This window comes from Chlorocebus sabaeus, chromosome 25 (genome assembly GCF_047675955.1).
Source record: "Chlorocebus sabaeus isolate Y175 chromosome 25, mChlSab1.0.hap1, whole genome shotgun sequence".
Classification (NCBI taxonomy): domain Eukaryota; kingdom Metazoa; phylum Chordata; class Mammalia; order Primates; family Cercopithecidae; genus Chlorocebus; species Chlorocebus sabaeus.
The window spans coordinates 4,334,773-4,349,667 of NC_132928.1; the positions used below are offsets into that span (position 1 = coordinate 4,334,773).

The 14,895-nt window shown below is 38.7% G+C and overlaps 1 protein-coding gene across 1 annotated transcript in view; it reads right to left on the reverse strand.

Annotated features, from left to right (window-relative positions):
- Positions 1-14,895, reverse strand: part of DNAH14 (dynein axonemal heavy chain 14) — a 528,962-nt gene that overhangs the window by 157,777 nt on the left and 356,290 nt on the right. The window contains exons 47-48 of the mRNA XM_073011492.1: positions 1,698-1,762; positions 590-777 (exon numbers count right to left, since the gene is read on the reverse strand). Coding sequence (XP_072867593.1) covers positions 590-777; positions 1,698-1,762 — 253 coding nt within the window. The remainder of the gene's footprint in view (positions 1-589; positions 778-1,697; positions 1,763-14,895) is intronic.

Here is a 14,895-nt window from a genome sequence, read left to right on the forward strand (position 1 = left end):
CTGTAAAATATAATTTTATATATAAAATATATATTTTTTAGTAAGACACTCAGTTTTTCCCCTTTTGTATCACAAACTGACTGAAATTTCTCTTGCTTGCATTTTCTATTGGTGAGATTAGGTTGCTCAGTTATTCACCTTTTCAAAATCCCTAAAGTTTACCCATGTAGGCAAAGACCAAGTTTATCTGTATCTTCATTTAAAATCAAGGAAATCTGAAGCAAATCCTTAAGCTCCTGAAATTGAATTGAAACTCTTAGAGTCCCAACCCATGGTCACAGGAAGAAAGTGTGGTAGAATATATAGTAACAAAGCAGTTGGCATCTAACACATTTTCCAGTCTACTTATCTTTAGCAAGATTTCAGTAGCTTCTTTTGACCTTAATAATTCTAAATCAGTGTAATTCAATATACTGGAAATCAAATAATATTGATTTGAAAATCAAAGTTTCTGTTATACATTGCATCTTCTAGGATGCTCAAAAGTGTGTGTTATACAAATATTTTCCTTCTGATTAGTATTAATTAAAATAAACTATCACTTGAATAGCCTAAGCAGATTATTGAACAGGTATGAGACATATTTTACCCTGTTGTTTTTTGGTGCTCCAAGAGTATCTTTAGTTCTTCTTATTAACTTCTTAAGAATCATCTCCTTGGTTTTGGCGGCTGTCATATTGGTGCTAAAATTTATTGTAGAGACTACAACTCCTTTATGACCATGATTTTTAAGTAACTTTTTATCAGTTCTAACGTCTGACTTTTTAGTGGGATTACCTGTGATGCCAAATATGGAAAGAAAACAAATTCAAGACACTTTAAGAATATTTTTGCTTTATTTTAATGTGTCATGAAATTTGAAAATTACATAATTTTACTATTTTGTTGTCATTTTCAAGAAATTACTCCAGTAGAACTTTGGAATATTTCTTTGCTGTTTTATGGTAAATAGCGTCTCTTTGCAACCAAATGCAACAGTACAAAAGCTCAAAAGTCCTCCATACATTTATGCATGATAGACACATATAACTTTTTAAGATCTAAAAGCAGCATGCAGTTGTCTGCACCAATGGCATTAAAATTAGGGTATATTCCCTGAGTGAGGATCATCCAGAGGGTAGGCTATAGCTATAGCAACTTAAAAGTGAAAACAAAACCAAAACCTCTTCTGGCAAGATTTGGTGGTCTGGCATCCTTCCCCTTTCTAGTTATCTCTAGGCCATCCCGTCTTTTCCACTTGAGAATTGGAGTTGCTGTTCCCAAAACTACTGAGTCAGAATTTTCAAGAATGAGGCTCCTGAAACTCCACATGCATTTATTGCATGGCCTGACTTGAGAAGTCCTACAGAATCATACCTTTTCTATTGCAGTGTATGTAAAAGCATCAAAGAGTAGAATAGACAGATATTGCCTTTAGTTACTTCTAGACTTAGTCTACTGTTCCACTGATATATCCACCAGGTATCAGGTAATATATCTATTATATCAGCAGATGTAATACTCCTCTACCAGAACCATTCTAACTTTTGAGTAGGACAGAACAGTTTGAGAGGGTGTGGGATATTTTTTGAGACTTTTTATTTTAAATTACCAATTGAAACTATTATTGCAAGATTCATGAATGTAAGAAATAATATACACATGGTTGTGAAGTTTTGAAACATAGCATAGCTTTGAAACTGTACTACAATACATACTTGAACTTCCAGTTGCTGTCTTATGAGTTTCAGGAATCAAGATGCTGATATTCTGTTTCAGGCTACTGGAATGAAATATTTTAAGGATTCAAAATTAGTTTATTTACCATAATAGGTGTATTAAACAACAACAAAAAAGTAACAGCATATTGTGAATTTTACTTCTCTCACAAGAAATTTTTTTTCTGTTTCCACTTTTACAGATGAAATTAGTGTCACCATTAGAACTTATACCAAACTGAACAAAAAATAAGCTAACTTTATAAAACAAACTGGGCAAATTCCTAGGATGCCAGATGGTTGGATATGTTCTCTGAATAGTAAGCCATTATCTCACATGTCCCTTTATAAATGTGTTTTGACTTATGGATCACTCAGCAAAGACCCATTCATCTTATTTTGGTCTTGTTTCTATGTGTTTGTTTTTCTTAAGTTTGATAGAAAATAGTTGTCTTTCTTTATTGTTAAAACTCACTTCAGCTTAAATATTGGGTATACAGTAAAACTTACTTTTTTCCAGTCTCCATTATTTATGATACTTAAAGAAAGATTGTTATGGTATTAAATATTTCAAAATTATTTCTCAGATGTTTAAGGCCTTATTTAAGTGTAGTAGGATTCTATTCCAAAATCATTAGTGTAAGACATAGATGATGGTGGCTGGGACTAAAAGAGGCATTGGAAAAGAAATAGAGGAAATAAAGATATATGTGAAGATAGAACAGACATTACTAGTAGAATATTAGATGTAGTGCAGGGCAAAAATGGGGACCTAGGGATAATCAGATGGGCTATAAGAGATAGGTTGGTGAGAGGAAAGGGGGAAATTAAAAGATGATTCCCAGGTCTCAGGCTTGAATAACTGGGTCCCATTTATTGAGATAAGTAGTACTAGAGGAAGGATAGGTTTGGAAGAGAAATCAATAGTTATGTTTTGGTTATGTTAACGTTGACATGTTTCTATATACATATATCTTGCATAGGAGGATATATGCAAGGCTTCTCTAATATTTTAACAGACTTAGGTACTCAAAAATTTTTTCATTTTATTTGCATAAGGTAGATTTATTTTTTGTTCTTTTTTTTCTTCAGGAAGAAACAAATAGAATGACAGAGACAAAGTTATTTGTCAAGAGCATTTTAACATTTGATGACCATACTGCCCAAAGCAATCTACAGATTTAATGCAATTCTTACAAAAAGATCAGTGTCATTTTTCACAGGATTAAAAAAATACTAAGATTTATATGGAATCAAAGACACACTGAATAGCAAAAGCAATCCTAAGCAAAAAGAAAAAACTTAGAGTCATCACATTACCCAACTTCAGATTATACTACAAGGCTATAGTAATCAAAACAGGATGTACTGGTATAAAAGTAGACACATAGATTGATGGAACAAAACAGAGAACCCAGAAATAAAGCCAAATACTTACAACCAACTGATTTTTGACAAATCAGACAAAAACATACACTGGGGAAATACACTCTATTCAAAAATGGTGCTGGGAAAATTGGATAGCCACATATAGAAGAATGAAACTGGATTCCTGTCTCTTACTGTGTGCAGAAATTATCTCAAGATGGATTAAAGACTTGAAAGTAAGACCTGAAACCATAGAATTCTAGAAAAAAACCTAGCAAAAACTCTTCTGGACATTGGTCTACACAAAGAATTTATGACTAAGACACTAAATGCAAATGCAACAAAAACTAAAATAAATAAATGGAACCTAATTAAACTAAGAAGCTTCTGCACCGCAAAAGAAATAATAAACAGAGTACACAGACAACCTGTGAAAACAGAACGGGAGAAAACATTTGCAAACTATGCATCTGACAAAGGACTAATATCCATAATCTACAAGGAACTCAAATAAATTAGCAAGAAAAAACCAAAACCAAAACATTAAAAGGTGGGCAAGTGACATCAACAGCCACTTCACAAAAGAAGAATAGAGTATTTTTACATTTGATAAGGACACATATTTCTAAGGCAACAAAAATCAATATTATGCAAAGCTTTATTTGTATGTTTTAGGTGCATTTTTCAAGAAGAAAATAGTTTATAGCTGCCCTTTATATCAAGAAAAGACTTAAAATTTGATTATTTTAAAAATAAATATAAGAATTTCTCATTTAGACAAGATTGGGCACTTTCAGGGTGGTATGGCCATGGGCAGAATTTCTCATTTAAAAAAATGAATCTAGTTGTCAATACTTTTGAAAAGTAAATATTTTCTTCTAAATAGAAAATAGGAATGGCTGATCATAGTAAAGAGATTGAATCAGTAATAAAGTGTCCCATTAAAGAAAAGCCCAAAATTGGAAGGTTTATGCTGAATTCTACCAATCATTTAAAAGAGAACTAACACCCCTCCTTCTCAAACTCTTCCAAAACATTGAAACGGAGGGAATACTGCCAAACTCATTTCACAAGGCCAGCATTATCCTAATACCAAAGCCAGAAAAGAACATTACAAGAACAGACAATTACACACCAATATCCATGATGAACATAGATGCAAAAATCCTCAAAAGACTAATAAAACCAAATTAAATAGTACATTAAAAGGATTATTCATGTCGGGAGCAAGATGGCTGAATAGGAACAGCTCCAGCCTCCAGCTCTCAGAGCAAGTGACACAGAAGGCGGGTGATTTCTGCATTTTCAACTGAGGTACCGGGTTCATCTCACTGGGGAGTGCCAGACAATCGGTGCTGGTCAGCTGGTGCAGCCCGACCAGCGAGAGCTGAAGCAGGGCGAGGCACTGCTTCACCTGGGAAGTGCAAGGGGGAAAGGAATCCCTTTTCCTAGCCAAGGGAAACTGAGAAACACAACACCTGGACAATCGAGGAACTCCCACCCTACTACTGTGCTTTACCAAGGGTCTTAGCAAACGGCACAACAGGAGATTACATCCCACACCTGGCCCGGAGGGTCCCATACCCACGGAGCCTCCCTCATTGCCAGCACAGCAGTCTGAGATCTAACTGCAAGGCGGCAGTGAGGCTGGGGGAGGGGCACCCACCATTGCTGAGGCTTAAGTAGGTAAACAAAACCTCCTGGAAGCTCGAACTGGGTGGAGACCACCACAGCTCAAGGAGGCCTGCTTGACTCTGTAGACTCCACCTCCAGGTGGAGTCTGACAGCTGTCTGACAGCTTTGAAGAGAGCAGTGGATCTCCCAGCACCGAGGTTGAGATCTGAGAATGCACAGACTGCCTGCTCAAGTGGGTCCCTGACCCCTGAGTAGCCTAACTGTGAGACATCGCCCACTAGGTGCAGACCGACACCACACACCTCACATGGCAGGGTACACCCCTGAGAGGAAGCTTCTGGAGCAAGTATCAGACAGCAGCACTCGCTGTTCAGCAATATTTATCTTCTGCAGCCTCTGCTGCTGATACCCAGGCAAACAGGGTCTGGAGTGGACCTCAAGCAATCTCCAACAGACCTACAGCTGAGGGTCCTGACTGTTAGAAGGAAAACTGACAAACAGAAAGGACACCCACACCAAAACCCCATCAGCACATCACCAGCATCAAAGACTAAAGGCAGATAAAACCACAAAGATGGGGAAAAAGCAGGGCAGAAAAGCTGGAAATTTAAAAAATCAGAGTGCATCTTCCCCTCCAAAGGAACACAGCTCATCGCCAGCAATGGATCAAAGCTGGACAGAGAATGACTTTGACAAGTTGAGAGGAGGAGGCTTCAGTCAATCAAACTTCTCAGAGCTAAAGAAGGAACTACGTAACCAGCGCAAAGAAACTAAAAATCTTGAAAAAAGAATGGAAGAATGAATAACTAGAATAATCAATGCAGAGAAGGCCATAAACGACCTACAGAGATAAAAATCATGACACGAGAAATACATGACAAATGCACAAGCTTCAGTAACAGACTCAATCAACTGGAAGAGTATCAATGATTGATGATCAAATGAATGAAATGAAGTGAGAAGAGAAGTCTAGAGAAAAAAAATGGAAAAAGAAATGAACAAAGCCTCTAAGAAATATGGGATTATGTGAAAAGACCAAATCTAAGTCTGATTGGGGTGCCTGAAAGTGAGGGGGAAAATGGAACCAAGTTGGAAAACACTCTTCAGGATATCATCCAGGAGAACTTCCCCAACCTAGTAAGGCAGGCCAACATTCAAATTCAGGAAATACATACACCACAAAGATACTCCTCGAGAAGAGCAACTCCAAGACACATAATTGTCAGATTCACCAAAGTTGAAATGAAGGAAAAAATGTTAAGGGCAGCCAGAGAGAAAGCTCGGGTTACCCACAAAGGGAAGCCCATCAGACTAATAGCAGATCTCTTGGCAGAAACTCTACAAGCCAGAAGACAGTGGGGGCCAACATTCAACATTCTTAAAAGAATTTTCAACCCAGAATTTCATATCCAGCCAAACTAAGTTTCATAAGTGAAGGAGAAATAAAACCCTTTACAGAGAAGCATATGCTTAGAGATTTTGCCACCACCAGGCCTGCCCTACAAGAGATCCTGAAGGAAGCACTAAACATGGAAAGGAACAATCGGTACCAGCCATTGCAAAAACATGCCAAAATGTAAAGACCATCAATGCTAGGAAGAAACTGCATCAACTAATGAGCAAAATAACCAGCTAATATCACAATGACAGGATCAAGTTCACACATAACAATATTAACCTTAAATGTAAATGCACTAAATGCTCCAATTAAAAGACACAGACTGGCAAATTGGATAAAGAGTCAAGACCCATCAGTTTGCTGTATTCAGAAGACCCATCTCACATGCAGAGACACACATAGGCTCAAAATAAAGGGATGGAGGAAGATTTACCAAGCAAATGGAAAACAAAACAAAACAAAACAAAAAGCAGGGGTTGCAATCCTAGTATCTGATAAAACAGACTTTAAACCATCAAAGATCAAAAGAGAAAAGGCCATTACATAATGGTAAAGGGATCAATTCATCAGGAAGAGCTAACTATCCTAAATATATATGCACCCAATACAGGAGCACCCAGATTCATAAAGCATGTCCTTAGAGACTTACAAAGAGACTTAGACTCCCACACAATAATAATAGGAGACTTTAAAACCCCACTGTCAACATTAGACAGATCAACGAGACGAAAGTTAACAATGATATCCAGGAATTGAACTCAACTCTGTACCAACAGAACCTAATAGAAATCTACAGAACTCTCCACCCCAAATCAACAGAATATACATTCTTCTCAGCACCACATCACACGTATTCCAAAATTGACCACATAGTTGGAAGTAAAGCACTCCTCAGCAAATGTAAAAGAACAGAAATTATAACAAACTGTCTCTCAGACCACAGTGCAATCAAACCATAACTCAGGACTAAGAAAATCAATCAAAACCGCTCAATGACATGGAAACTGAACAACCTGCTCCTTAATGACTACTGGGTATATAATGAAATGAAGACAGAAATAAAGATGTTCTTTGAAACCAATGAGAACAAAGATACAACATACCAGAAACTCTGGGACACATTTAAAGCAATGTGTAGAGGGAAATTTATAGCACTAAATGCCCACAAGAGAAAGCTGGAAAGATCTAAAATTGACAACCTAATATCACAATTAAAAGAACTAGAGAAGCAAGAGCAAACATGTTCAAAAGCTAGCAGAAGGCAAGAAATAACTAAGATCAGAGCAGACCTGAAGGAGATAAGAGACACAAAAAACCCTCCAAAAAATCAATGAATCCAGGAGTTGTTTTTTTGAAGAGATCAACAAAATTGATAGACCACTAGCAAGAATAATAAAGAAGAAAAGAGAGAAGAATCAAATAGACATAATAAACAATGATAAAGGGGATATCACCACTGACCCCACAGAAATACAAACTACCATCAGAGAATACTATAAACGGCTCTATGCAAATAAACTAGAAAACTTAGAAGAAATGGATAATTTCCTGGACAAATACACCCTCCAAGACTAAACCAGGAAGAAGTTGAATCCCTGAATAGACCAATAGTAGGCTCTGAAATTGAGGCAATAATTAATAGCCTACCAACCAAAACAAGTCCAGGACCAGATGGATTCACAGCCGAATTCTACCGGAGGTACAAGGAAGAGCTGGTACCATTCCTTCTGAAACTATTCCAATCAATAGAAAAAGAGGGAATCCTCCCTAACTCATTTTACGAGGCCAACATCATATTGACACCAAAGCCTGGCAGAGACACAACAAAAAAAGAGAATTTTAGACCAATATCCTTGATGAACATCGATGCAAAAATCCTCAATAAAATACGGGCAAACCGAATCCAGCAGCACATCAAAAAGCTTATCCACCATGATCAAGTGGGCTTCATCCCTGGGATGCAAGGCTGGTTCAACATATGCAAATCAATAAACATAATCCAGCATATAAACAGAACCAACGACAAAAACCACATCATTATCTCAATAGATGCAGAAAAGGCCTTTGACAAAATTCAACAGCCCTTCATGCTAAAAACTCTCAATAAATTCGGTATTGATGGAACATATCTCAAAATAATAAGAGCTATTTATGACAAACCCACAGCCAATATCATACTGAATGGGCAAAAACTGGAAGCATTCCCTTTGAAAACTGGCACAGGACAGGGATGCCCTCTCTCACCACTCCTATTCAACATAGTGTTGGAAGTTCTGGCTAGGGCAATCAGGCAAGAGAAAGAAATCAAGGGGATTCAGTAAGGAAAAGAAGAAGTCAAATTGTCCCTGTTTGCAGATGACATGATTCTATATTTAGAAAACCCCATTGTCTCAGCCCCAAATGTCCTTAAGCTGATAAGCAACTTCAGCAAAGTCTCAGGATACAAAATTAATGTGCAAAAATCACAAGCATTCTTATACACCAGTAACAGACAAACAGAGAGTCAAATCATGAATGAACTTCCATTCATAATAGCTTCAAAGAGAATAAAATACCTAGGAATCCAACTTAAAAGGGATGTAAAGGACCTCTTCAAGGAGAACTACAAACCACTGCACAGTGAAATAAAAGAGGACACGATCAAATAAAAGATCCATGCTCATGGATAGGAAGAATCAAAATCGTGAAAATGGTCATACTGCCCAAGGTAATTTATAGATTCAATGCCATTCCCATTAAGCTACCAATGACTTTCTTCACAGAATTGGAAAAAACTACTTTAAAGTTCATATGGAACCAAAAAAGAGGCCGCATTGCCAAGACAATCCTATGCCAAAAGAACAAAGCTGGAGGCATCACGCTACCTGACTTCAAACTATACTACAAGGCTACAGTAACCAAAACAGCATGATATTGTTACCAAAACAGAGATATAGACCAATAGGACAGAACAGAGTCCTCAGAAATAATACCACACATCTACAGCCATCTGATCTTTGACAAACCTGAGAGAAACAAGAAATGGGGAAAGGATTCCCTATTTAATAAATGGTGCTGGGAAAATTGGCTAGCCATAAGTAGAAAGCTGAAACTGGATCCTTTCCTTACTCCTTATATGAAAATTAATTCAAGATGGATTGGAGACTTAAATGTTAGACCTAATACCATAAAAACCCTAGAAGAAAACCTAGGTAATACCATGCAGGACATAGGCATGTGCAAGGACTTCATGTCTAAAACACCAAAAGCAACAGCAACAAAAGCCAAAATTGACAAATGGGATCTAATTAAACTAACGAGCTTCTGCACAGCAAATGAAACTACCATCAGAGTGAACAGGCAACCTACAGAATGGGAGAAAGTTTTTGCAATCTACTCATCTGACAAAGGGCTAATATCCAGAACCTACATAGTACTCATACAAATTTATGAGAAAAATACAAACTACCCCATCAAAAAGTGGGCAAAGAATATGAACAGACATTTCTCAAAAGAAGACATGCATACAGCCAACAGATACATGAGAAAATGCTCATCATCACTGGCCATCAGAGAAATGCAAATCAAAACCACAATGAGATACCATCTCACACCAGTTAGAATGGCAATCATTCAAAAGTCAGGAAACAACAGGTGCTGGAGAGGATGTGGAGAAATAGGAACACTTTTACACTGTTGATGGGATTGTAAACTGGTTCAACCATTGTGGAAAACAGTGTGGCGATTCTTCAAGGATCTAGAACTAGAAATACCATTTGACTCAGCCATCCCATTACTGGGTATATACCCAAACGATTATAAATCATGCTGCTATAAAGACACATGCACACGTATGTTTATTGCAGCACTATTCACAATAGCAAAGACTTGGAATCAACCCAAATGTTCATCAGTGACAGATTGGATTAAGAAAATGTGGCACATATACACCATGGAATACTATGCAGCCATAAAAAAGGATGAGTTTGTGTCCTTTGTAGGGACATGGATGCAGCTGGAAACCATCATTCTCAGGAAACTATTGCAAGAACAGAAAACCAAATACCACATGTTCTCACTCATAGGTGGGAATTGAACAATGAGATTAGTTGGACTCCTGAAGGGTAACATCACACACTATTATGGGGAGGGGGTAGGGGGTAGGGATGGCATTGGGAGTTATACGTGATGTAAATGACGAGTTGATGGTACTGATGAGTTGATGGGTGCAGCACACCAACATGACACATGTATACATATGTAACAAATCTGCACATTGTGCACATGTACCCTAGAACTTAAAGTATAATAATAAAAAAAAGGGATTATTCATCATGATCCAGCGGGTTTTATCCCTAAGATAATTTCATGTATGATTCAACATGCACAAATCAATAAATGTGATATTCCATATTAACAGAATGAAAGACAAAAACTATAAGGTCATCTTAATAAATACAGATGAAGCATTTGACAAAATTGAATACCTTTTCATAAAAAATTCTCAACAGCTTAGGTAAGTATAGAAGGAATGTACTTAAACACAATAAAGGGCCAAGTATGATATATCACAGCTAACATCATACTCAGTGGTCCAAAGCTGAAATCTATTCCTCTATGATCAGGAACGAGACAAGGATACCCACTCTCACTACTTCTTTTCAACATAGAACTGGAAGTCCCAGCCAAAGCGATTAGGCAAGGAAAGAAATAAAAGGCATCAGAATAGGAAAAGAAGAAGTGAAATTGTCTATTTGCTGATGACATGATCTTATTAATAGAGACCCTAAAGATGCCACCAAAAGACTGTTAGAACTAATGACTGAATGCAATAAAGTTGTAAGATACAAACTCAATATACAAAAATTAGTCACATTTCTATAAGCCAACAATGAACTACCTCAAAAAGAAAGAAACAAAACAATACCATTTACAATACTGCTAAAAAAGACCATTAAAAGAGTACTTAAGGGTAAATATGGGGGCGGAGCAAGATGGCCAAATAGGAACAGCTCCAGTCTCCAACTCCCAGCGCCAGCGACACAGAAGACTGGTGATTTCTGCATTTTCAACTGAGGTACTGGGTTCATCTCACTGGGGAGTGCCAGACGATCAGTGCTGGTCAGCTGCTGCAGCCCGACCAGCGAGAGCTGAAGCAGGGCGAGGCATTGCCTCACCTGGAAAGCGCAAGGGGGAAGGGAATCCCTTTTCCTAGCCAGGGGAACTGAGACACACAACACCTGGAAAATCCGGTAACTCCCACCCCAATACTGCGCTTTAAGCAAACAGGCACACCAGGAGATCATATCCCATGCCTGGCCAGGAGGGTCCCACACCCACAGAGCCTCCCTCATTGCTAGCACAGCAGTCTGTGATCTACCAGCAAGGCAGCAGTGAGGCTGGGGGAGGGGTGCCCGCCATTGCTGAGGCTTAAGTAGGTAAACAAAGCTGCTGGGAAGCTCGAACTGGGTGGAGCTCACAGCAGCTCAAGGAAACCTGCCTGTCTCTGTAGACTCCACCTCTGGGGACAGGGCACAGTAAACAATAACAAACGCAGCAGCTCTGCAGACGCAAACGACTCTGTCTGACAGCTTTGAAGAGAGCAGTGGATCTCCCAACACGGAGGTTGAGATCTGAGAAGGGACAGACTCCCTGCTCAAGTGGGTCCCTGACCCCTGAGTAGCCTAACTGGGAGACATCCCCCACTAGGGGCAGTCTGACACCCCACACCTCACAGGGTGGAGTACACCCCTGAGAGGAAGCTTCCAAAGCAAGAATCAGACAGGTACAATCGCTGTTCAGAAATATTCTATCTTCTGCAGCCTCTGCTGCTGATACCCAGGCAAACAGGGTCTGGAGTGGACCTCAAGCAATCTCCAACAGACCTACAGCTGAGGGTCCTGACTGGTAGAAGGAAAACTATCAAACAGGAAGGACACCTACACCAAAACCCCATCAGTACATCACCATCATCAAAGACCAGAGGCAGATAAAACCACAAAGATGGGGAAAAAGCAGGGCAGAAAAGCTGGAAATTCAAAAAATAAGAGCGCATCTCCCCCGGCAAAGGAGCGCAGCTCATCGCCAGCAACGGATCAAAGCTGGACGGAGAATGACTTTGACAAGAGGAGAGAAGAAGGCTTCAGTCCATCAAATTTCTCAGAGCTAAAGGAGGAATTACGTACCCAGTGCAAAGAAACTAAAAATCTTGAAAAAAAAGTGGAAGAATTGATGGCTAGAGTAATTAATGCAGAGAAGGTCATAAACAAAATGAAAGAGACGAAAACCATGACACGAGAAATACGTGACAAATGCACAAGCTTCAGTAACCGACTCGATCAACTGGAAGAAAGAATGTCAGCAATTGAGGATCAAATGAATGAAATGAAGCGAGAAGAGAAACCAAAAGAAAAAAGAAGAAAAAGAAATGAACAAAGCCTGCAAGAAGTATGGGATTATGTAAAAAGACCAAATCTACGTCTGATTGGGGTGCCTGAAAGTGAGGGGGAAAATGGAAACAAGTTGGAAAACACTCTTCAGGATATCATCCAGGAGAACTTCCCCAACCTAGTAGGGCAGGCCAACATTCAGATCCAGGAAATACAGAGAACGCCACAAAGATACTCCTCGAGAAGAGCAACTCCAAGACACATAATTGCCAGATTCACCAAAGTTGAAATGAAGGAAAAAATCTTAAGGGCAGCCAGAGAGAAAGGTCGGGTTACCCACAAAGGGAAGCCCATCAGACTAACAGCAGATCTCTCGGCAGAAACTCTTCAAGCCAGAAGAGAGTGGGGGCCAATATTCAACATTCTTAAAGAAAAGAATTTTAAACCCAGAATTTCATATCCAGCCAAACTAAGTTTCATAAGTGAAGGAGAAATAAAATCCTTTACAGATAAGCAAATGCTTAGAGATTTTGTCACCACTAGGCCTGCCTTACAAGAGACCCTGAAGGAAGCACTAAACATGGAAAGGAAAAACCGGTACCAGCCATTGCAAAAACATGCCAAAATGTAAAGACCATCAAGGCTAGGAAGAAACTGCATCAACTAACGAGCAAAATAACCAGTTAATATCATAATGGCAGGATCAAGTTCACACATAACAATCTTAACCTTAAATGTAAATGGACTAAATGCTCCAATTAAAAGACACAGACTGGCAAACTGGATAAAGAGTCAAGACCCATCAGTCTGCTGTATTCAGGAGACCCATCTCACACGCAGAGACATACATAGGCTCAAAATAAAGGGATGGAGGAAGATTTACCAAGCAAATGGAGAACAAAAAAAAGCAGGGGTTGCAATACTAGTCTCTGATAAAACAGACTTTAAACCATCAAAGATCAAAAGAGACAAAGAAGGCCATTACATAATGGTAAAGGGATCAATTCAACAGGAAGAGCTAACTATCCTAGATATATATGCACCCAATACAGGATCACCCAGATTCATAAAGCAAGTCCTTAGAGACTTACAAAGAGACTTAGACTCCCATACAATAATAATGGGAGACTTCAACACTCCACTGTCAACATTAGACAGATCAACGAGACAGAAAGTTAACAAGGATATCCAGGAATTGAACTCATCTCTGCAGCAAGCAGACCTAATAGACAGCTATAGAACTCTCCACCCCAAATCAACAGAATATACATTCTTCTCAGCACCACATCATTCTTACTCCAAAATTGACCACGTAATTGGAAGTAAAGCACTCCTCAGCAAATGTACAAGAACAGAAATTAGAACAAACTGTCTCTCAGACCACAGTGCAATCAAACTAGAACTCAGGACTAAGAAACTCAATCCAAACCGCTCAACTACATGGAAACTGAACAACCTGCTCCTGAATGACTACTGGGTACATAACGAAATGAAGGCAGAAATAAAGATGTTCTTTGAAACCAATGAGAACAAAGATACAACATACCAGAATCTCTGGGACACATTTAAAGCAGTGTGTAGAGGGAAATTTATAGCACTAAATGCCCACAAGAGAAAGCAGGAAAGATCTAAAATTGACACTCTAACATCGCAATTAAAAGAACTAGAGAAGCAAGAGCAAACACATTCGAAAGCTAGCAGAAGGCAAGAAATAACTAAGATCAGAGCAGAACTGAAGGAGATAGAGACACAAAAAACCCTCCAAAAAATCAATGAATCCAGGAGTTGGTTTTTTGAAAAGATCAACAAAATTGATAGACCACTAGCAAGAATAATAAAGAAGAAAAGAGAGAAGAATCAAATCGATGCAATTAAAAATGATAAAGGGGATATCACCACCGACCCCACAGAAATACAAACTACCATCAGAGAATACTATAAACACCTCTATGCAAAAAAACTGGAAAATCTAGAAGAAATGGATAATTTCCTGGACACTTACACTCTTCCAAGACTAAACCAGGAAGAAGTTGAATCCCTGAATAGACCAATAGCAGGCTCTGAAATTGAGGCAATAATTAATAGCCTACCAACCAAAAAGAGTCCAGGACCAGATGGATTCACAGCTGAATTCTACCAGAGGTACAAGGAGGAGCTGGTACCATTCCTTCTGAAACTATTCCAATCAATAGAAAAAGAGGGAATCCTCCCTAACTCATTTTATGAGGCCAACATCATCCTGATACCAAAGCCTGGCAGAGACACAACAAAAAAAGAGAATTTTAGACCAATATCCCTGATGAACATCGATGCAAAAATCCTCAATAAAATACTGGCAAACTGGATTCAGCAACACATCAAAAAGCTTATCCACCATGATCAAGTGGGCTTCATCCCTGGGATGCAAGGCTGGTTCAACATTCGCAAA